The sequence below is a fragment of the Falco rusticolus genome, chromosome 19, assembly GCF_015220075.1.
Source record: "Falco rusticolus isolate bFalRus1 chromosome 19, bFalRus1.pri, whole genome shotgun sequence".
Classification (NCBI taxonomy): domain Eukaryota; kingdom Metazoa; phylum Chordata; class Aves; order Falconiformes; family Falconidae; genus Falco; species Falco rusticolus.
In genome coordinates, this window is record NC_051205.1 from 4,645,932 (window position 1) to 4,670,933 (window position 25,002).

Sequence of the window (25,002 nt, forward strand, 5' to 3'; positions counted from 1 at the left end):
GGGTCACTAATAGACAGCTGTTAGACATGAGGGTCAACCACTTGAAAGGATGTCGCTGAATTTTCATTCCTTTCACGTTTCTGCGCCATCACCTACCTTCAGAATAGTTGCAGGCCTGAGACAAGGCTTGACAGTGAGACAGCATGGCAATCCGAGACACCGTAACACCCATAACGCTGCCCTCTTTGCTCGTCTTGTACTACAGAAGAAAAAAAAAACCAGCCATGGTGTGACTCTGGATCCCACATATGAAGGAAATTAAACCACAGAACGCATATTAAATGAAGTTTTGTTTCTCCAAAGCTGCTGAAGACATACCCAAAAAAGCACCTGCTTGTAGAAAGGTATCAGCAAGTTTCACTACTGACAAGAGTGTTACTCAGGTAGTAAACGTGTTCAGGTAACTCCAGAGAGATAAAGATGGTAATTTAATTGTATTTGCATTTATTTCAGCATTATTCTTTCTCAGGCCATCTCTTCCTGCTCCCGTAAGTAAACTGAAAAGCTAGTTTGTAATTTTACAACAGCCAAATTACTGTTACTACTTAAACCGCCGCAATTCCTAGAAGCAGCCTGCTGTTACTACGTAAACCACTGCAATTCCTGAAAGTCGCCTTACTGAGGCATACAAACGAAAATAAGCTTTGCCAGGAAGAACAGAAAAATTCAAAATGCTGTTGGCATAAGTAGTTTCAGAAATCTGTGTTATCAAGTACGCTATCTCAGAGAGCTCAGTCGTCTCAATTACCAGCTTTCTGGAACGAGAACAGCGTTCTCCAGTTCATTTTGAGCAGTGCTCAAGGCCACAGAGGTATTCAAAACTAAAATAAGCTTCGCAGCAGGTTGCACACAGGGAAAGACTTGTTTCAGCAGCTAAAAACTGGGAAGTTTAAGGTAGCGTAGGTGAAAGAGTTCTCTCTCTGGTGATTAGAACATTAAATTCAGCCCACGGAAACGACTCTCTATTCCCCATTCACTACTTGCCTCAATATATGCTGGCTCAGTTCCTGCAGCTGAGATGTTGGGCTGCCAGTCCTTGGGAGATTTGGAGAGATATTTTGAATCTGTCACAACCCATTTGAGTCTGGGCCAACCTAGAGCCAAAATTAAGTGGTACATTAATATCAGTTTACTTATTAGGGGATTTATATTCTGTAAGAATACACGAAAACCCCGTCATTTGTCCAAGTTCAGTTACACGAGCAAAATACCAAGCGAAGCCACTAGCCAGAAGGTTCATTTCATTTCTCATCAGGGAGTTCAGTGGGCAACAAGGTACTTCCTCTACTCGGGGAAGCTGCCTGCAGGATTTCTAAATATAGCTTCTTGTATCATTAATAAAACTGCTCTGGGACCTGCCAAACGGCAGTGAAGCGATCCGAGGACAACCCTGGCTTGTAAGGTTCGCTCACCGCGACTTCCAGAACGACAGACGCACGGACCAATCTACCCCGTATGCATAAAACCTGCAAGCAAAGCGATGCTGACCGAGAAGCTGCCCCCCTTGCCCATCCCCAGATGCATTCAGACTTCTAACAGCCATTTTCAGACAGTTCAGCCATAGCAAAAGCGCGATCAAAAGCGAGTCTATAACCCTCGAACCTTTAAACTGCACAATTTCTCCGTTTTGGGTTTTTGGGAGCCCTTTCAGACAGACTTCAGTGGTGAGGGCCAACGCAATACCACAGCTTCCCAGCAGGAAACCAATCTGCTGACCACCAGCATCCTGAGGGAAGAGAGGAGATAAAAAAAAAAAAAAAAAAAAAAAAAAAAAAGTCATTCCTGTTTAAAGATGACATAAATCAACTTTCCCCTTACCAAAATCCAAGGTTTGGTAATGCTCTGGTAACTGGATGGTAACGTTATGGATCACGGAGGGAGGAAAAAGAAAAAAACCTCCAGCCCACACAGACTTTTTCCTTTGGTTTGTCCTTCTCCACCTGCATCTGGTGTCTGGCAACGGTCTGAAACTCAAACGACAGCCACTGGCTGGCTGGGGCGAATGCAACTGCTTCTGAGTTTTATATAAACCATGTTTTGGAAGGTGGGATATATCCAGGACAAAAGCCTGCCAGGTGAAAATGGAGACATACCTACAAGCCAATCAAAGTCCGCAGGAAAATGAGAAGCCATCCCAAAAATGCAGAAGGGTTAACTTAAACCTTCTGCACACCAAGCCCGCTCATTTCAATTCGTTCCATTCAAAAATGAAACGATTGCGTAACCCGGGCCAGATTGCAGAGAAATTTGGTGATTCTCAAAGGGAACTCTTTAGGCATAAAACAAATATTCCACTGGCAAGACTAAAATGCATTGGATGCAAAAATCTGTGGAAAACAAGTGCTCGTGCCCAGCATCTAGGCACCGAGCATGTACCATTTGTTTTTATTAACGGCAGCCCAGATGCTTCAAAGAGGAATCATATAATTACACTGAAATAACAAGAGCTTTCTTTCCCCGGGAACTCATTTCTATTGCACAAGGATAAAACCGCTGAACTGAGGTAGCTTACTAAGAAACCTGATTGGGCAAATCCCAGAAGTTTTAATTTTGTATTTGGTTGCTAGAGCACTTGTCACGTTGCAGACAAACGAAAGCTGAGCTCCACGACTCCCATAGTATTACCAGACCAGCTAACCAGGTCATTACCACCCCTCTTGCCGTATGTTTGCCATTATCCTGTTTCTTTGGTCTCCTCTGACGAAATTCTATCGGTTTAGACATGGCAACGACATGGCAATCTTGCAAAAATTCTGGTAAGGGTAAAGATAACTCTTTGCTGAGCAAATAAAAGGTGCCTCAAGGTCTTCGGAGATGCTTAGCACCTTGGGTCCCCAGCAAAGGCAAAAGCCTGGCAGATGCTGTGCGTGGCTGGAAATGAGCTCCCCGTGACATCCGTCAGCGGGCAGATTCACAAGATTATCCGTACCATACAAATGATTCGCAGTAACAGAACGAAGACTACAGAATTTCGGCGAACCAACCATTTCCAGCTCCTCAGGACAGCTCTCCGGTTTAAAACCGTTTTTCCCCTTTTTAACCAGCTGCTCCAGGTTGGCAAAGGTCTTGCGCATCGCAGTGCTACGGAGCAGCCAGATGCCGTGAAACACTTTCAGAGGTTGATGGTCTGACTCGGTTTTCATCCCACATCAGCCCATCACTCCTCCAAGTTCCATCAACGTTACCTTTCTGGTAAGAGGTACCTCTATAGGCACTGGGATGACTTCTGCTAGGAGACAGCCGTAAAACGCCACCATAAACATGACCGGGTCATTGTTGGGATAAACAAGGGCTACCTACAATTCACAAAACCGTGCTGTTAGTTGAAATACAAGGATCGATCGCAAATTTCAGCTCTAGAGCAGCTCAAAGTTCGAAGGCTTGGTGTTATTTCACGTTCGACCACAGCGTTTTTCACAGGGCACCTTCAAGTGCTCTTTCTCCCACGTGGGGGAACGCGTGGTGTGCGCGTGAGCTCCTCGCGCAGTACCGACGGCGTGCCCCGTGTGCCCACACAGCCAAAACCCAGAGATCTAGAACTTTCTCTTTTTCGCAGAGGTGCAACACTTCCTTCAAGAAGAGCCAGCAGGACTGAAAAAATCACAATTTTTTTCCCCCCAATAGCCTGTCCCTGGGGTAAGTCTCGCTATTAGAAGAACAAGCTCACAGTGCCTGTGGTACGCGAGAACCGCCCCCCCCCCCTCCTCCTGCAGAACCAGCCAGCGCCGAGCTCCTTACCCTGTCGCCAGGTTTTAACACAGGTTCGTTTTTGGTCCCCAGCTTATTAAGCAGCGTGTAGGCCAGCTTGAGGCTTCTGCTCCACAGTTTGCCTGGAACACAAAGACGAGAGCCTTGCCCAGCCCCGAGGTTACCCGCTGTTACCCGCTACGGCCCCCTCCTCCTGGTCAGTTACGCTGTTTTGTCCCCAGAGCTCTCAAACCCCAGGGAGGTATCTGACACACCGCCCCCCCCCCATGCACATGCACACTCACACCATGTGCACCCTGCCACGCACACCCCCTGTGCAAACACACACACACCACGTGCACCCCCCGCCACGGACACACCCCCCCGATGCACACCCCTCCGTGCACACACACCACGTGCACCCTGCCATGCAACCACCCCCCACGCACATGCTGCCACGCACACCCCCTTGTGCACACCCACCCCACATGCACCCCCCACGCACACGCACACCACGCACAGCCCTCTGTACACACGCACCACGTGCACCCTGCCATGCACACACCCCACACGCATGCTGCCACACCCCCATGCACATCCACCCCATGTGCAACCCCCGCTCGCACACACACACCATGCGCACCCCTCCATGCACACATACACCACACCATGCGCACCCCTCCATGCACACACCCACCACACCATGCGCACCCCTCCATGCACACACCCCACACGCATGCTGCCATGTACACCCCCTTGTGCACACACACCATAGACACCCCCAACCCCATGTGCAACCCCCATGCACACCCAGCTGTGCACACGCACACCATGCACACCCCTCCTTGCACACGCACCACGTGCACCCTGCCATGCACACACCCCACACGCATGCTGCCATGCACACCCCCTTGTGCACACACACCATACACACCCCCAACCCCATGTGCATCCCCACGCACACCCACCCCATGTGCACCCTCCCACACACACACCCGCCCTCCACACACCCCTCTTTGCACATGCACACGCACCACGTGCGCCCTGCCATGCACACACACCCCACACGCATGCTGCCATGCACACCTCCTTGTGCACACACACCATACACACACCCCCACGCACGCCCACCTGTGCACACCCACACCATGCACACCCCTCCTTGCACACGCACCACGTGCACCCTGCCATACACACACCCCACACGCATGCTGCCACACACACACCCTTGTGCACTCCACCCCACGTGCACCCCCCATGCACCCCATGCACACGCCCCCCATGCACATGCACCACGTGCACCCTGCCACGCACACACACCACATGCAGGCTGCCACGCACACCCCCTTGTGCACACACACCATGCACACCCCCAACCCCATGTGCACCCCCCCCACACCCACCTGTGCACACACACATGCACCATGTGCACCCTGCCATGCACACTCACCACACACATGCTGCCACACACCCCCTTGTGCGCACACCCCTCTGTGCACACACCCCCCCGATGCACACCCCTCTGTGCACACCCCCCCCGACGCACACCCCTCTGCGCACACACCCCCCCGACGCACACCCCTCTGCGCACACACCCCCCCGACGCACACCCCTCTGCGCACACACCCCCCCGACGCACACCCCTCTGCGCACACACCCCCCCGACGCACACCCCTCTGCGCACACACACCCCCGATGCACACCCCTCTGTGCACACCCCTCTGCGCACACACCCCCCCGATGCACACCCCTCTGTGCACACCCCTCTGTGCACACCCCCCGATGCACACCCCTCTGTGCACACCCCCCCGATGCACACCCCTCTGTGCACACACCCCCGATGCACACCCCTCTGTGCACACCCCCCCCGATGCACACCCCTCTGTGCGCACACACACCACCTGCACCCTGCCATGCACACACCCCCTTTTGCAAACCCCCTCTGCGTGCACCCCCCCATCCCCATATATTTGCAATCACCCCAAGACTGACCACGTGGGGTTCTTTCGGAGCAGGTCAGCACTGGAGGCCAGGCTCCAACTCACCGTACGTGAGGGTATAAACTGGTTTTCCTGTAACATCCAGTGCGGTCAGACAGGGGCACTTTGCTTGCGTGGTGCCCCAGCGCTGCAGCGCCGCTTCTAAGGCAGGAGGCCAGTTACAAACAACTCCCAGGGGTTCTCCCTTCACGGGTGTCATCTGGCGTCCCTCTGGCTTGGGCTGGTTGGGGTCAGGCTGGGGGACTGAAGAATAATTCAATCATATTTCCAGTTCATCTTCGCCCGTTTGTTACCGCACAGTTAAGCTGGAAAGACGCGCTGAAAACAAATGTTTTTCCTCCTCACCCCCTTTTAGGTTTAACACCCCCTTATCACATTTTATTTCCTAGGAAGCCCCACATGAAACAAAGCATCGTGAACACAGTCTTCTCCTAAGGTACCATTAAAAGTTACCCAATAAAACATTGAGAACTGGAGGAAAGAAAAACAATCTTACAAAATAAGGTTGTAATGAAATTAAATCACTTCCCAACCAGGGATTGTAAAAGTAGCCGAAGCAAATGAAGGGTGGTTAGAAATCTATTTCAATATTTTCGTTACTAGATTTTAATTGTTGTATGAAGTTTAGCATCGAGGCCACCCAAAGCTCCGCAGTACAGTAAATTACTTCAAACATTGGTTTTGTATCAGATTTTTCGCGAAAGCTAGCTGCAAACAGTGAATCGGTGAGAGTCAACTTTGAAAACTGCATAAATACATTTAGTGCTGTGCCTGTCTGTGTACTTAAACGATGAATAAACCCCATTCCCCGGTGCTATTACCTTCCACAATTTCTTCAAAATCATCCACAAAAAATTCTTTCAGAGGTGGTCTTTTAGGTCGTTTCAAGGTGTTAAGCAACTGCTGAATTTTCGTGGAGACTCTACTACTCACAGGAACACCTGGAGGGAAAGATTTTGTCTAATAAAAGCATTCAGCATGTCTATTAACATTTATATTCTACCTCCTTCCACCGGAGGAACACTTCTCCTGGTGCCCTCACTCATTCAGCTACTGGCTTCCATCATGAAAGGCTGCGCCAGCGCAGGATGACGTTAGTATCGTATCAGTTTGGTATTAACTCGGTGGTCAGAAAATGCCAGTAACAGAAATTCGGTTTTAAAGCATTTCTTCCCTGCCAAAGCCTGATTTCCATCTGCCCTGAAACACTGCGCCTGCCTGCAGTATCGATCAGCTGCAGGGCCAGGCTGCCAGCAGAGGGAGGACACAGCAAGACCAGATAAAAAATATTTTTAAAATATTTTCTTTAATATTTTAATATATAAAAACAATATTTTATTATTTATAATTTAGTGTGTTAATATAAATATAATTAAAATTTATTAAAAATTAATAATAACATTCATTAATGCTAATGCTGTAACCACTTCCTATTTGTGAAGTGCTGAAATGGGATAAACATAGGTGGGGAGAATCAATTGTGTGACTTAAGCGCTTCCTTTACACTGCTCTAATTTCTGAGTGCTCTGGAAGGTTCCATACCATCAGCAGTATCCATGAGACTCGACCGATTAGATCCCTTGTGCATGCCTTTCACGATCCCTGAAGGAGGAAGGTCAATCGCTGCTGGGCGTGCCGAGGAAGAGGAGGTAGTTGCTGTGACATCTGGGGGAACGGAGAAATTTTCTACAAAAAGGAAGAAAACGGAGATGGCCGTTAACATATACCTTTTATTATCAGACGGAACAAGCAGAGCGTTAGTTACCTGTTACCAACAACCTTAAGAATTTAATGGGTTGAATGTATAGGAGCTCTTATTAATGCTAAACACACCGCTTCCTAAATATTAAGTAGCTCTAGGAGGTGCACATTATCTGTTCTGGAAAACAGAAAACAAAGGCAGAAGATGAGTGGCTTTGTCCATGTCAGGGAAGTGGTTCGGCAAAACAGAATTCCTGCTCTTGGGTTCTAACCTTCAAATCAAGCTCAAGCTCTTGCCATTGATTGTACTGGGGGGGGTGGGGTGGGGGGTGCGGGGGAATAAAATTGAGATCCACATGAGCTCTGAAATATTCAAAGCCCCAGAACAAAAACCTGCATCACCTATGCAGCAATCTCTCTTGCTAGAATTATACTATTTAACTTTTTGGTCAGTAAGGGCTTTCTAAAACAAAACACGCAGCAGGCTATTGACTAGAGCAGATCAGCAAAAAATCAGGTTGGGTTGAAATTTCTTCCAGTTCAGTGGCTAAACAGTATGAGCCTGTCCAGCAGTTAAATAATAAAATCTAACGAATAGAGCGAGCTGGGTCTTATTTTTGCTTTAAGTTGTAAGAAACTGTTTTGCTTTTCAGGTGAGTTTTTAAGCTTCAAACTGCAAGTAAACCCGCATACTTCAGTAATTCTCTCACTTTCTCTTAAGCCATCTTTTGCTTACGTGGGATTGACTCTGTGCCCCTCTTTCCAAGGAAAGGGGGGAGGCAAAAATAATCTATTTCTGCATACCTTTGGCGATAAGGTGACAAGGAATATTTCTTACGTATTGCACTTCTCAGATCACTAGGAAGGGCCCAGGTTTTGTCCAGCTCCAAACGATTGCAGGGCTTTTTATTGCTCTCTCCAACGAGAGGTATAAAAATCGTCTAAGCGAGAGTTCTAATTCATTTAAATTAGGTGTTAACACAGGATGAATGTGGCATCTACGTGGCAAATACGATTCCAACAAAAATTTAAAACTTCTGTTTTGCATAAAATACTAATTAGATTAGACAATAGTTATTCTGTAGGTAAAAAGCTGTATTACCTTAATTCATTACAAAAGGTAACGCGGCTTTCTGTACGCTCCAATTAAGAACAGCCTCTCTGCTTCAAAGAGATGTTAATTATATTGGCTACATTTTATGGGCAATTTCCCCAGTTTTCCATTTCAGAAAACAACTTTTGTCCCAGCAAATAAACAAACAAACATAACAGCAGTAAAAAAAAAAAAAAAAAAAAAAGTGAAACAGTTAAAACCACCAGCACTTCTACGCACTGCTTGCCCCAAACTAGTTAAGCAAAAGCAGAGAGCACACAAAATACAGACATGTCCTAAGATGCGGTAATATCCTTAAACAGCAGATAAAAAAAGACAAACATACACAGAGCAAAAACAAACTTTGCAGTTTCATACAGAAGCATCAGCAGCGAGGAGCACCTCAGAGCCTCAAAAAACTGAGTCTGGGGTATCCAGATCTGTAGATTTTGCTCCGTCTTCTCAATACCTGGATGCTTTGATTATTTCTCAGGCTAGTCGTGAAAGATCTCCGCTAAATCTTTACTCTGGCTAAAACCATTTTTTTGTGACGACACGCTCATTTGTTCACATATATGGCTAGTTTGGGGTTGGGTTTTTTGGTGTTTTTTTTTTTTTTTTTAATCTAACACAAACAATAAACCATTGGGGCTTATAGCAAAATGAGAATGTTCAAACACAGCATTTCCCCCACTCCGTAGGCAAAGACACACCCCTATGGTATTCATCAGGACACAGATGCCAAATGCTACTTGCATACGGTAGCTTTGTACACACAGGAGCTTCCAAATAGCTGTAGACGTAAGCAACACAGTATACAGAAAGAAAGTGGTGCCTCCTGATCCTGTCAATACTGTCACCAACACCCTGGAGTCTTTTCTACTCCAATAAGCTCCTGCTCCCCACTTCCCCTTCTTCAACCAACTCAGTATTCTGAATTTCTGAAGGAAAAAAAAACAAAACAACAAAAAACAAACAAACATCATGATGGTGCAACTCCAACAAATCCTAGCCAGTTCCATCAAAACTAACTAAGCTCTGGATCCGAATTTCCCTTTTGCAACGGGCAACTCCAGCTTTATGAACACAATCTGAACTCGCAACAATTTTTCTGTTCATACCCATCTCCTACCTATTCGAGTATTGGCAAATACATCAGCTAGTGACCCACTGGTCCCTTTGCCTTCTCCATGGGAAAGTGTAGAAGATGCTGATGAAGATGTGGATGACCCCTGAATAGATCGGTTGATCCAAGACTCAGCATTCTGTAAGCTCTGATGCAATGCAGCAGAAAGAGCAGCTTGGCGCCTTAGCGACCCCTCGTCCTCGGAGGCAGAAGACGTGTCTGTGTGGAAGCAGAAAAGAAAATCTAGCTGCTTAGGGAAAAGCACATTGCACTGAACATGCCCTCTTTCCGATTCACATACCGATGGCAGAGGCTCGTCCTCTGAAGGTCTTTTTTTTTTTTTTTCCCACAGGCTGTGTCAAACAAGGTTACAGTGGCCCAACCAGGAGTTAAAGCAGCAGCCGCCTCCGAGGCGAACACCCTTTTTTTTTTTTAATTATTTTTTTACCCCTGGTGTTTTGCCCCTGTTTAAAGCACACACAAGATTCACCTCCTCAGCCAAGTATCCTTCCCCTGGGCTCTCCGAGTTCATTAACTTATCTCTCGTTACTTCTCCATTCGCATTCTATAATATCAGATGGGGGATTGCCTAACTTTGGGCATTCTGAAATGGAAAGTGAGGGGTCAGTATCGTTGCCAACACTGGAAATTCCCAGGAACCAAGCAGAATGCAGGCACCGGGAAACAAATGTGCCAAGGCCACACGCAGAAAATGCTTTTGTCTGGTATTCTAAATGGGTCCCTTTCAACTGCAGAAAAAAACCAAACAATGAAACCCCAACCCCAAAACAAACCAAAAAAAAATAGAGAACACTACAACAAGGAACTGCATCCTGTGTTTCCAAGAGAACAAATACCTCGTCTATCCTAAAGCTGTGAACTAATTATTTATCGTGAAGAAAGCACTCATTACTTGATATCTCCAGTTGTACAGTGCTACGTATAAACATTCAATTAGACTTTGGCCTAAAATTTATGTGTTCTTCAAAGCGATTGCCTGCCTACGCTCTAGTTATAAATCCAAGTGTTAAGTGACGTTCTACGTACTTGCCAAAGCAGAACGCAGTTATGAGCTGAAGAAAAAAGATTCCAGACAGAGTGTAAGCGGTACCCTGATATTTGTGGAGCCCTCACAGCTCAGAATGCGTTGTAGTCCTGGGCAGGTTAGTACAAAGCTGAGACCCAAGCAGACACCAGGAACATGCATGAGCCCCCCGTAGAAAGGAAAAGAAACCCAGGAATACGAAGGAAAAAAAAAGGAGGTAAAAGGACAGGGGTGAGTGAGGTAGCCTAGCAGAGCAGTTCCAGGGAGATATGAATTCGCAGTGAGCTAGGAATTCATAGTATTCAGATGACTTTCTCAAGCCAAATGACTGTGATGCTTCTGCACGATGAGAGACAACACAAAAGTCGCTGCTGAACATCACACGTACTCATTGTTTAAGCCAGTGCGTACAGCTGCTTGAAAACAGAGAGCTTTATTAATATCTGAGCACATGCACCGTAACAGACGCCGCGTCCTCAGAGGTATTTTGCTGCAGCCACTATCACACGGGAGGGGTTAGTAAAGAAAAAGTCCTGCAAGTCACGGAATCCCGCAGGATCCCCTCCAAGGTTCTTGCCCAGAAATGTGTATCGCTGCGAATCTTTCCTGTGCGTTGAGTAGTAAACCTTAACCAAATCCAGACATGAATGAGGCAACCGAAATAGGTGCGAGGGGAGCAAAAAGGAGAAGCCTGGGTCCGAAAGCCTGCTCGGCTCTTGTCAATTGAGTCTTTCAAAGCTCTGGGAAAAAAAGGCATTTTCACAGCCCTAACAGCAGCTCCACCAAAACAAGCAGCTGCTCAAACCTAGCAAGAGCACTACAGGAGTAGCACGCTACCTCCAAATGTGTCAAAAAGCTTGAATATTTTGACAATTCCAGCCTCTTGATTTAGCAACTGTTACTAATGCGTACCTTAACATCCCCACAGAGACCGCACGCTGCAAGAACCTAACCTGGGGGAGTGCAGGCATCAGCTGGAGACTGAACAAACGTAGACCGTCTTTTCGTTGGCATGGGCAGGGCCATCTTCTGTTCTTTGTGTTTTGCCAGGGCTGCTTGAACGGCTTCTGTGTGGATGTCTGCAAAACGGGAAGCGCATACACCGAGTTTTGTAACAGCAAAGGAGGAAGAAAAACATGCAAGGCTTACGCACGTGCAGCTCTTGCTAGAGATCTGGATTTATGCAATCGTCCATTTTCCAGAACCTTCCCAAACAACTACATTTTTGCCACCAGCTTGTAAAGTACACATTTCCTTTTTTTTAAAAACAAAACAAAAAAACCCCAACAACAAAACCCAACCCAACCCAGGGAAACGAACTGAGGTTTCTCAAGTTAGCAATAGCTAATAGCACAGCCAGGTTTTTTTAGCCTGGAATCTTCTGGATTAGCCATTATATACTTCTGTCTCCAGCAACTTTTATAGAAAGTTTCTATATAAAGTTATAGAAATCCCAACCCCACCAGACTGTTCCCCTCAAACAAAAATTATCCTAAAATATGCTTGTGCATAATTTAAAATACGCACCTAAGCTAACAGTGTATACAGCCCCAGGTGCAACTCTGGTCTATAAACCGACAAGCTCTCAGCCAGTTGTCTGATTTAGGAAAAAAACTTGTTCAAAAATCTGAATGGATGCAGATTTTATGTAAATCTTGGAAGTTACTAACTATGGCTGTAAATACATGCTGGTTAGTAACTGGAACAGGCTAGGACATGCAGCTTCCATCCCTCTGCAAACATCTAGAGCTCTTTAAAGGAAGACACATCACCGGTGATGGGAAGGCAACTTCTTAAAAAAAAAAAAAAAAAAAAGTCATCTACATTAATCTCTCAGATTAACATACTTTAATTACGCTTCTCCAAAACCCAGAAAACGAGGCTCTTTTAATGCTTTAAGAAATGGTGGTCTGTGATAGCAGTGTTCCTGGAGAAGGTATATTTGATATACTTTATTCGCCCCTGTTGAGAAGAAACCTTCGATCTTGTTAACGCAAAGGGAAAACCAAAACCAGGTGGGAACAAAAAATAGGTGCCACCACCTCCTCCTTTCCTGAAGTGGAGATGGAAACCAGCGAGGTGCCAATCCCAGGAACCAAGTGCTCCCTGTCACCTCACTGCATCTGGTTACTTACAGACACGGTTAAAACAAGCTTGATGTCATTCAATGCAAGTCATTGACAGAAGGGTGGCAATGCAAGCCAGAAAAATCAAAGTGGCAAAAATGGCAAAAAGTTATTTGCTTTCTTTTTTTTTTTTACTTGGCATTCTTTTTGATTCAGAATCACTGTCATACAAGTCTGATGTTTCTTTATACAGAACTACCAAGGTGGGATTTTCCATCAGCAGATAATACGCTCGATTCCTTGAGAGGACACAGAACTTTCTTCCTTACCAATAGGAATCCCAGGTGAGCCCTTGCCCCCCGCCTTACCGGATCGATAGCGTTCATCTCTGGCTCCCCCTGAGCGAGCTCGGTGAAATTTGGATGAGGATGATGACGATGATGATGCTGAGGCTGGAGTTGCAGATGGAACAGGCATCTGAGTTCTGGATTCCTTCTGTAACACTGGATCAACCCCTGGAAAACAGTCCACAGCTCTCCTGAGTGCAGGAAATAAAAGGAGCTTTTTTTGACCATGCTCTTCTCTTCTACCACATAATCACAGGATTTCCTTTCTTTTTTTTGTGTGTGGTGCAGTGGATGTAATTAGCGTAATACATCTGTCCAATTACGCCTTAATCAGTTAAGATATACCTGTCCCTTCTTTGACCTTACTCTTAAAGAGGTTTTTCCCAGCTTTTTTCTTTTTGAGGCGTTGTTAGATACTTGGAGTAAGAGACAATCTACAGCAAATCTGACGCAGGTGATATAATACACAATTTCACATAATTTAAGTAACCTGTCAGCGATAAAGGAAGATGAAGCCACCTTTAAAGAATCCACTACAAAATCCAAAAGCAAAAGTGATAAGATTTCAGATAAATCTTGATAAATTAAATAGTAGGTCAGGCAGGTAAGCCCTACGATCCCACACACTTAACAGAGCCGTTTGCAACAAACTCCGACGTTTTGTCATTTAATATCTGTAGGGTTTGCTCCCTGTTTTGCCACGTTTCCAATGGGATCAGGACCACACCTTACTCACATCATTGCGTTAAGATGGAAGAAAACCAGCAGTTTAAGTGGTGGTGAAGCGATATACGTAAACAGCTTTTAGAGAACATTGTCATTTACACCAGCTTCCTTGGAGACACCACCGCTATGGGCACAGTGAGTAAAGGGCTCTGACTGATGCAGTAATTTATTATCCCAAATTAAGTTTGAGTCATGGAGAGCAGCAAACCTATAGAAAAATATATTGAGGAGCTGGGTTTGTTACTCAGCGTTCCGATGACCAGTACGCATTATTGACAGGAAAACCAATAATATACCAGCAGCAAGAGCCTTTGCTATTCACATTAATTACAAAACCAAACAGCCCCCTCGAGTCGTGCACGTTCTGGCTCCTTTCGGCGTGCCAAGGAGTGCCTTTATCATCCTGGAAAAGTTTGGTTTTCCCATGAATACAGGAGCTACAAAGATAATCCGATAAGAAGTTATCAGTTTACGCGACACAGCAAAGGACGCTAGGAATTGTTGCTACTTAGAATTGTCAATTCTAAAATGAATCTGTGCATCAGTGAGAATTTTTTAAAAACTAAACCCAAAAGGTCATACAGCTGTAATTACCTTCAGGTTGCCACCTGAAGTCATGCAAAAACAAGAGCAATTGTGTCATCTAAATACGCACCGCTTATGAATTTCTCACAAACTACCAAAGGATTAGAGAAATGAAGAGGAAACCACAAATCCTGGACTCCAATTCCAGTTATACCACTTTCTTAGTGTGTGGTTTTAGGTAAACAACTGCAGGCAAGCGCCTCCAGCTCAGGGAACTTACAATACCAGCAAATCACACCTAACTAGTTGCAGAAATATTCAACCACCTCCTATACCTTCCAACAACCTAAAGAGCAGAATATTAATTAAATTTTACAGCAAACTAACTATCCACTTAGCCTAGCATCATATACTTTGAAAAAAATTCAAGAATATGGGGGCTGCATCTCTGGAAGAAGTTATTTCTTAACCCCTCTCTTTACTATTTGGACTGGAAATCTTTATAAAACTTGTCAACTTTTATTAGGATTTTTACTAGTTCCACGTGTGATTATCAACACTCAGTGGAGGTAAGCTACCCAGCTAATGTATTCATGATTCTTTAAACTACCCTGCCAAAAAATGGGAACCTATATTTCTCGTTAAAAAGAAGCTATCCCGCTAGCCAGAAATCCTCGTTAAGGGGACAAACAACCACTCCCCATTTTCACTGGTATTTTTTTTGGAGATCATAACATGTAACACAGAGCTCTGGTTTCACTTATCAAAAAATAATCATCACCTGTACAAAAATGCCAGCAAAAATTCTACGAAAGGTAGAAGGGAAAAGGAAAAGAGAGTTCGGGCGGTTTACGTGCAGGACCTGGTAATCAGAAGATCTGTACTTCAGGGCGAGATTTTCAGTTCAAAAGTCTCAGTTTATCCAAAAGGATCACTGTGGATGTCCCTTCCCATCATTCTGGAACGCACTGAATCGGTAACTAGTTTAACATCTTTGTAGCACATGTTGGCCTTAATCAAAACCAAGAGTTTTATTTTGATCCGAAGACAAGACAACTTCACAAGACGAGAAGAAAAGCTTAATGCTTTCTGATCATTCAAATATTTACAAATTCAAGTACCCACTAGATGTCAGCAGCAGATTTAAGACTATTTTAAATGAATTATTAAATTCATACTCAGTTCTCTCTTGTTAAGTCTTGCAAAAGCAGCTCATCTGCTCTGCGGGGCATCACAAGGCAAACACGACATTGCATTTACGAAGGGATCAAATGTGTCTGTAAGTGACATGACACACCAAGAGCGAGCTCTTTGTTTAAGTATTTTGCTATGACATAATAACATGTTACAGTAGCCTAACAAAGCATCCAAGCATGGAAGAGGGGGAAAAAAAGTGTAAATCACAAATGGGTGTACAACAAAGCAACGCCAGGGAGCGAAGCCTGGCAGGTGATCGGTGATTTTTTTAGCATTCCCTTTATAATAATCCTGCCACAGGTGCAAGTTTCTGCTGGCAGGATCCAAATCTACGGAGAGATGAAAAAGAAACTATTTTAGATTTGCTTTTGAAGGATGCTAAGGATTTTTTTTAATTGTCCTCAGTTTTTAAGCAGAACTGGCTGCTCTGATCCCTGTGGTTTGATGAAGAAGTTCAATGATTTAGAGATTATTTTTTTCATAAAAAGACTTTTTGATTGAAAGAATCGTGATAAGCATCACGTATGATCAACAAGAATAAGTGTTTACATTAATAACAAGGACAGTGACAGAAGAAACGCAGCAGACAAACCTGTTATTCTGCTGTTTTGCGTAGAGCACTGAAGCGCTCGTGTTGGACTGGCCACCCCTTACAAGTGGAGTTTTTTCAAGCTACGTGCCTGCAAAAATCACGTAAATGACAAACTCAAGCCTCAGGTTCACAAGTCAGCCTGCACAGCACCTCCACAACACGGGGGAGAGCCCGGCTGCGTCAGCGTAGTGTGGTTGCTGGTGTCTTCCAGCACTGAGAAGACCCAGAACTCACCAGATTTAGGAAATTCAGAGACTTTTGCAGGAGTTATTAGCTAGGCAGGTCTTAATTCTGCCTTTTACAAGACATGATGGAAGAATTCTGGCGCTCCAGATCCTGGATAGCATTTCGAAGGGGGAGAAATTTATTTCCTAGAATCCAGTGCTAAACTTTAATTGTGTTACCCCTCAGACTAAATAAGGAAGAAAATAATTCCCCACTTGTGGTAGCTGCAAGTCAGGTCTTGTAAATGGGTGAAACTCTCTAAACAACACTAAGCTGGAGCGCGTGTGCGTGATTTACAGGTTTAGACAAAGCTATTTTATCGCTGCTTTACCGCTCCACGTTAGCTCCCATTTGAAATAACATGATGCTGAAAGGGGGCGGGGGAGGGGAATAGCAGCAAAATTTTACAGTAGAGTTCTTTCTGCTGGCTTATGGGCAGTCCACAAGACACAGGGTGGCAGGAATGACTCTTCTGAGACAGGAGATATATGACAGCCCCCTCAGGAAGCAAAGAAGAAATGCTTATTTTCCCAAGTGCCATGATTTCAAAGACATGAAACACTAAATTAACAGAATTGGTAATGTTCCCACCTTGTGCTATCCATGAATAACACAAAGCAGAAAAACCCAAAACATCCATTAACAGCTGAAATTCATAGATCAATTCAATTAGGCTTCAAATGTTATCAATTTCAGCAGGTTTACAAGCATATTACTCCTGTCTTCCAACACCTTTCCCTGCGGTACTGGAACACCAAAAACACCAGATCGCATTCATCTTACCTTTTCAATAAAAAAAGTACTCCAATGTTCTCTTTGCTTAAAAAATTTGATTTTTTTTCTTTTTTCTTCCTCATCATGAGAACAGAAAACAGGAGGAAGAGCACTCCAGCAGTTACATAAAAAGGTTCTGACAGTGAATCAGTGCTTAATGAATAAAATTTCCTTTACACATTAGCAGCAGAACCGAATGCATTATCTTAAATAGCAAGAAAACACACTCTGCCAACAGCCTATGTGCAAGGGCTGGCTAATTTTGGCAGAAGGCATTCCTGTCGCTGCGCTGTTTGAGCTAAAAAGTTGTAAATGCTTTTCCAGATTTGTCATAACTAATACGGACAGGAGCACTTTCCCTAGGCAGGGTTTGCCTGTATCCGCAGCAAAAACTTGTCTGAAGAGGCGGTGAGTTACTACACCACCTCTTAGTAGGGGAGTAGTTCACCTGTCCATCCAAAAAGTGGTTTTCAAATCAGAGCATCGTATGGCACCTTTTAAAACAGGGGCAAAACCAATTGGTCTTCACAACTGGCTCTGAGGGTGACTGGAGAACGTCAGCGTTGCTCCAATAAAAGCAACATCTCAAAGCCCTGAGTCCCAAGCCTGTTTCAGAAGGCGACTTACGGTTTAGCTACGCTCAAGACGTATCCAGAAGGACGCTGAGGACGAGGTGACAGCAGGACAGCCTGTCTTTCCTTCCGCAGGTGGTTAGCGAGGAGTGCAACATGGAGCAGGCACGCCTGCCCTCCCTGGTTTGGATTCGGGCAGCGGTGGAATCAGCAGCGTTACCCAACAGGCACAACCTGGGAAGCTGCTCAAAACACTTTCTTCAAAGCCTTTTGCGCAGCAGCCAGCAGGTAACAAGAGGAGCCACGAGGCTGGTATCGCAGCTCCATCACCTCAGTGAGTTCCATCTACAGAAAGGGATGTGGCACCAGGAAAACATGTATCTGTAGGTAATTAACATTGTTGCCTGAGCTCTAAAATAAGGAGGCAAACTGCCAGAGGCAATGTGAACGGAGCACCGATTTAGCAATAAGAATCTCCCCAGTTATAACGCTGACATGCCCTGACGTGCCATCCTACCTACCTTTGACTCATTTCACAGCTATGAAACGAAGACAATCCATTAGGAGCAGCGGGACAGTGCTGCCAGAAACCCAACGCATGGAACACCAGCAGTAAATACTTTTTGTTGTTGTTGTTCTTGTGGATTAAATGCATTTCCTTCTCATTAACAAGGTGACCTGATTCCGAATCCCTCCTGCGTGACTTCAACATGATTTTTACAACAATCCCAGATATAGGGGCAGCTGGGGGGTAGAAGATACATAAAAAGTTGGAGGGCTGAGCCGAAACGGCAGGCAAAATGCTGCCTTAGTTGGTGAGCTCCTATCAGCCTGCGCCTCTTCCTGAACTTCAGCTCATTCTGCCGCTTTCAAAAACATGATAATTAAAATAGCAGGGCCACAGACCGTCTGGCCAAACATTTATTTTTTTTTTAATCCCCCTTCCCCATCTAATTAAACAACATTTTCTGCAACAAACCAAACAAGCATGTAAAGTGACAGGCACGAGGGGCGTGAGATCATGCCATCGATAGATGAAAAGCAACTGGTAGAGCTTCAGCCTCCACCGAACTCCAGGAAAAAGCTGGTCTGCCAAGGTGGCACCTGAGCACATGGAAGGCACACATGTTTCCTTTTAAGGCTCAGGATCTCCACCAGCATCGTACACCTTGGACCCAAGGGATTGTAAAACCTGCTTAACAAATACCTCCTTACAAAGACCATCAAGAGGGATTAGTCATGTGTGTGACTTTTTGGTTTCTTTAAATAACAGATGTGATACAAAGGTAGCAACCTCAGATTCCTATCACAGCCCAGGTGAGGCAGCCCTCAGTACTGGGAGAGCCATTTCTAATAAAATCTCGAATTTGAAGGCTAAAAAACAATTTTTGCCTTGCCACGTTGGGCAGGGGGAGTGCAGACAGGATACACCGTTCTTTTGTAGATAAATAACCCTCTACGGCAACCGGGCGCAGGCAGAAGAATGAGCACCAGCTTTAGCTAAATCCACAAGCAAAGCAAAGCTGGGAAACATCTGGGATGGAGGAGAGCAGGAATGCAGCCAGTGTTTCGGAATGGCAGAGCCTGGAAGCTGCCACATGACAGTGCCAGAGTCCTACTATGTTCCTCAAGCAACTGCTGGAATTTCAGCAGGAGAAAACCTACACCGTCCTTCCTCAGCGGATGCAGCGCTGATGGTCAATAAATGCACTTTGAGCTTCCACTGGGGTTTTGGGTTGGTTTTTTTTCATTTTTTTGGCAGTAGTTCCATCTCGGTAAATTACGGTAAGTCCAGTCATGACTGCCTGTCATGCCCATTCACAAACTGCTCAGAGCCAGACGCGTTAGTTTTTAATGGTTAAGCATCCCAGCATATCAGCAGTGCAATTATTTTGGGTAAGCAACCCCATAATAATTATTAGGCATACTTTCAGCCATATCCTTCAGTTTACAATTATATATAATTATCCTACATACAATCAGCTCTACTGCTAAGGATCTCTGAACCAAAAGAAACAGATGTAAACAAAGTACACGAATTCAGCTGCTCTGGTAAAATAAAGCAACACACGATGAAAACCCGAATGTTTCTCCAACAGGGAATTAAGACGGCTGAAAGAAGGACACAGGACAGACCAGCCCGGCAGAGTTAAGCCGTTTTTAAGAAGGTTTCAAGGATGATTCTTGAGGAGCCCACGGTTCATGACTGATTCGAAGCCCTCAAGTTCTCAGCTGACGAGGGAGCGGGATGTGATTTATGTACGTGGGAAATAAAGACAGGGCAGAGAGAGCGTTGAAACACACAGCACTCTACAGAGACCCACCAAAGAGCTCTGGAACTGCCACGAATCCCTGGAGTTCAGCACGAACGAGGCAAAAATACTGCCCGTGACTTTGTGGCATCCACGCAACCTCCACAGTTAGTTATTAGATAGCTAAGGAAACACGTATGAAACGGAATCGCGCAGAGCTGGCAAATGAAATCTCAGCGCTCCACAGACATTCCACAGATCCCTTTCATGTCAAGGCTATGCAAAACTTACACCAGCTCAAACAAGTACCTACCTTGGGTTTGCGGAACATACGGAGCCAGCAGCTTTGCTCTCTTCTTCTCATACCCCTTCTGTGTGATGTCCCCTAAAACCAAGACAAAAAAATCCTCATTTAATCACGTCCTCATTTTTCAGCTTGATGACTGTTGGCTTTTCTATTCAATGACACGATGGTTTCACCTGAACACAGCAACGCACACGCTGAAGAAAACCTGAAAGTGAACAAATGTGAGTATACTATGATTTCAAAGCCTCCACCTTACAGAATTACTTCTGTAGTTTCCCCTGGGACCAGAGATAGATGCTATATACTATTTAAATGCCGTAATTTGAATCAGAACAGCTATCTAAATGGAATATCAAAGCACTGAAAACCTAAAAAGGGAAACTTGGGAGTGCATGAGAATATTCTGTAACCACAGAGCCGACTTAGGCTAACAAAATGGAATAGTTCCCAAATGACAGGGCAAAGGGAAAGTGCAAATTCAGAGCCTCATCTTAAACTAATCAAACTGAGACCAGCTTTTAGCAAACAACGCAAGCCCACTGCCCACTGCAGGAGCTGTTCAGGGCACCTCCAAAAACGGAGGCGAGGACGAACAGAGTCAACTTCTAGACAACTGCCCAGCAAGCACACCCTCTGATCCAAAAAAATCAGACTTTTAATCATGTTTATGTGATATCTCGTGAAAGCAAGCGAGGGAGTTGTGGGTTTTTTTAACCTGGTAGTAGCCGTAATTCCACTCTTTGTCTACTGATACAAGAAGCTCCACAGAAGCAAAAACTCCGGAAGAGAGTAAATCTTAGTAAACTTTTCCCTTTTTTAAAAAAATTAATCTGTCTGATCCTGGAGATGTACCATCTGGCTGCTGTCTTTTGTTTTAATTTCTCACATTACATCCGAACCACAAGAAAAGACTGAAACCTTGAAGGGATTAAAACGAAAAGCCCTGGGGCATTTCAAGCCTTCTTGTAGCCCGACCTGCACTTATAACCTCTTATCTCTTGGGGTCGAAAGACTGGAAGCAAAGACACGGCAGTAAGGAAGCAGAATTCTTTGGTATTACTTCTTGAGTGAAAATGAAGCCCACATTTGTATGACAGCAAGAAACCAGTGATGGCAAACGGCGTGGTTTCTTTGCCATGAGCCCTGTTACTGCAAGGCAGTAGCATCAGACACCGAGCAGCACAGGCCACTGCATCTGCTGCCTCACCAGCACCCTTCTGCCAGACACTTCCAGCCTGATCTCGACGGCCACATCAGAAAAGGTGATTAGAGGGTTTAGGCTCTAAGCCTCCAAACACAGCCAGCATCTCTGCTAAAACATTCCGGCTATCTGGAGATATATATATATATATGTATTTGGTTATAGACATATATATAACCCCAATTCTGGCCATCGGGGTTATAAAGGTTATTTTGCAGCACAGAAACGCTTGGGAGGGGAACAGACTTGACTCCTTTGTGCTGGATAGTCAAACATCAGCGTCGCTGGCAACGCCTCGACAAAGAGTTTGGAAGCTGAAACGGGTACTTCCACTGCTCAGCGGAGGGCGTGCATTTGCACACAGAATTTTACCTTGCTCCTCTAACACTACGTTTGAGTCAGGCCCCAGCAAGTCCAAACAAATCCAGCAGCTGAAAATTAGAATGTCCACGAAGCACCGAAACGCCAACCAAAGCATTCATTTTAATGCCTGATTGCAGTCCATCGCTGAGATTAATCCAGCTCACAAGAAAGGTATGCTGCCAGCGTGAGGAAAGCACACCTTCAAAAGAGAGCTGCTCCAAGACTACACGCCAGAAGGATAACGTTTTGATTGACGGCGTGAGCTACGAAACCCACCGGCTTTTCCGAGATTTGCCTCTCCATTTGCAGAAGTAGTTTTCATTCCCCACGCTGGTTCATTCGGGTACCGAACAGACCAGGGTGACTGCCACTTCAGGAAAAACAAACCTGCACAGAAAGGGGGAGGGATTTTTCCTTCCGAGCCAGCCCACAGATTTGTTTGCAGCTCGTTATTTTGTGATTCATTTCGCCGCAAGATTTAACTGGACTCTTGACACTGGTGGTTACGCGCTGTACCTAATGAAACATTTGCCACAGAAAACTGTTGGAATTGCTAAGGAATACCAGTACGTTACGAACAAATCCCAGCACTTTCAATTTAAGTACTAGTAGCATCACTTTTTATTTCACCTACAGGGAAGGAAAGAATTCTCTCTAATCACCTGTTCCACGCCAATATCCTACCGACACAGCAAACTCATCCTTGCAGGAACACAAGCGTTACGGTTCACAGATGGGCACTTGGAAAGCTGAAGCCGAAGCGAGATCCTACTGAGGAACAAGAAAGTAACTCTGGCCAAAACATTACGTGCAACCTCAGCTAGCGCGTGGTGCAGATCATTTACGTTATTGCTTGGAAAAAAAGGGAATCTATGAGCATAAGCTAGTTAAAAAAATAAAAAGCCTAATGTTATTTGGCAAAAGCAAGAAAGTTCCAACTAGCAAAATTCGAGGAACAGAAAGAAGGGTGATAAATTCCTGGGCTTTCCCTGCAGCACCATGTCTTCCCACTACTGAACTTCCAAACAGAGTTTGTTAAAATAATAAAAAAAGAACCATTATTTTGACAAACGGCTTGACAGTCTTGAGCACCTGCCCACAGGATTAAAAAGCCTAAGTTTTAAATTTTTAGACCTGAGCCCTACTCGGGCAGAACTAGGTAAGAGGGATGGAGAGGGTTAGAAGAAACAGGTAAACGAAGAGTTCTGTGCTTAAGGACGGCCATCCACGCAGGCTGGAAACAGACCCGAATCAGAAATAAAGCTCCAGCAAGGAACTAAGGCTCTTGGAAAAAAACCCTTGTGTGTAGGCATACGGTGGCATGTGTAAAGTTATCTCAGTAAAATCATGATCCCGTTGCTACAACCACAACAGTTATGCCCCAACTGAGATCTCAAGTCCTGGAAGCTAGAGTCCCTTTAAAATATTGCACGAGTGGAATAATTCAATCGTATAAAGTCTCTTCTCTCTGGTCATACATAGTCCAAATTTGGTACTAATCCGCTGAGACAGAAACCAAAAAAATCACTATGGGAAACACTTTCTTTCACCCTGTTCCTTTTCCTGCTGATTTACAGGAAATGGAAATGGCTAGATCCGAACGTAAAGGCAGACTTCCTCAGCGAACATCATAAATTCCAGCCACAGGAAGAGAACCAAGACAATAGGACTGCAATCTCAAGAACCATTCACTCCTACTACATCAACCTGGTAAATCATCAACCCCGCCTCCATAAATTAAAACACTTGGTGACATTTGGTACGCTAAATTCTTCCAGAGAGCTGAAAAAAAAAACCCACCAAAAAACAACCAACCCAAGAACCACAAACCCCTTCTACACAGATGCAAGGCACAGCGCTACAAAGGAAGCATTAGCAAAGCAAATGAGAGCTGACAATTTAGCTTTAAAATGGTGCTAGTGTTTGTTCATTCCTAGGAAAGAAATTACAAACAAAAACACTTACTGCTGAGACATTCTTTTGGCCCTCTCCCAGCTACAACTGTTTCTGTTCAGTTGAGGTCTATATTTATCTATCTCCTCAGCTAGTCATGGTTGTGCCTCCACACGCTGGGGAGGCCCTGCTAAGGAAAAGGGATTTTTCCCAAAAAAGAGCCAAGTTTTGGCTTCTTTTCAGCCAAAAACCTTTCGCCATAACCAACTGTAAGATTCTTGTATGTCATCGTCTTTCCTAGTGTCTCAAAATGCGATGTCTGCAATCCTCAGGGGTTTTTTTGGGGGGTGGTTGGTTTGGGTTTTTTTTTGTTGGTTGGGGTTGGGGTTTTTTTTGTTGGTTTGGGGTTTTATTTGTTTGTTTTTGTCGTTTATTGTAAAAGGGGGAGCTAAGCTGCTGATTGCTGATGCAGCAGAGGAACAGGCTCTCCTTCCTTCCCAACACCTCTGCTGCAGTGACGGCAGCCACCAGCTCAGGAGCAGCGATCCCCTCGGCTCCCCCAGACAAACAGCCTATTAGAACAGCCCGAAGCGTAAATACAGCTGGCCACTGCCACAACCCAGCCCATCACCTCCCCGCGCCACCACCTCCCTCGCCGTGCTCCCTAAGCTCCCAAGGTTTCCATCCCCACCAACGCAAAGCTCTGCCACCGCCTCCCCGACTCACCAAGGTGAATCCATCCCAACGCACGAGGGACCTTCTCCTGCAGAGCCACCAGCTCTGTTCTCTTGCCCTGCAGAGCATTTGCAGGACTGACTCCAGCCACCTTCACGGAACGGGCTCCCTGGCAGGAGGCTGGCACCGGTGTTGCATCACTCCAGTCACTCCTCACCTCGCTACCCATCACCACACCGTCCCCTTCTTCCAACCCTCTTCCCCCTCTTCTCTCTCCTGACAGTTTCGAAGGCAGAATTTAAAGAAATCCTGTTTTTCAAGACACAGCAGGTCTTGCAGATACACAAGAGGTGCCCTGCTGTGGATTCAGAGTAGATTGAACTTGTCTTCTTTCTGCAAACCGTGAATCTAGGAGTAATGATTTTTCATCACTCAGAATGCCTGGACAATAATCCTGACTCCATGATGAAATCCAAGAGGCCCTGCTTGTTTGTGACTGAAGCAGCATACTTTTGAGAAACAGAATTCCCTAGAAAAGAAAAAAAAATTGCAAATAATTGATTCTGAGATTCCTTTTTTCATATCGTTTTCCTAATTTCTTGAAAGGAAACTGGATTTGTATGATGAGCATCAGT

At 45.2% G+C, this 25,002-nt stretch overlaps 1 protein-coding gene across 4 annotated transcripts in view; it reads right to left on the reverse strand.

Annotated features, from left to right (window-relative positions):
- Positions 1–25,002, reverse strand: part of DIP2B (disco interacting protein 2 homolog B) — a 71,680-nt gene that overhangs the window by 21,375 nt on the left and 25,303 nt on the right. For 2 of the 4 annotated variants that reach the window (XM_037411680.1, XM_037411683.1), the window contains exons 2-13: positions 20,242–20,313; positions 13,087–13,233; positions 11,606–11,731; positions 9,614–9,826; positions 7,230–7,373; positions 6,509–6,628; positions 5,733–5,930; positions 3,739–3,830; positions 3,186–3,296; positions 1,603–1,726; positions 985–1,094; positions 97–199 (exon numbers count right to left, since the gene is read on the reverse strand). In XM_037411680.1, the coding sequence (XP_037267577.1) occupies positions 97–199; positions 985–1,094; positions 1,603–1,726; positions 3,186–3,296; positions 3,739–3,830; positions 5,733–5,930; positions 6,509–6,628; positions 7,230–7,373; positions 9,614–9,826; positions 11,606–11,731; positions 13,087–13,233; positions 20,242–20,313 (1,560 nt within the window). The remainder of the gene's footprint in view (positions 1–96; positions 200–984; positions 1,095–1,602; positions 1,727–3,185; positions 3,297–3,738; positions 3,831–5,732; positions 5,931–6,508; positions 6,629–7,229; positions 7,374–9,613; positions 9,827–11,605; positions 11,732–13,086; positions 13,234–20,241; positions 20,314–25,002) is intronic. The other 2 variants (XM_037411681.1, XM_037411682.1) reach the window with 2 other exon arrangements.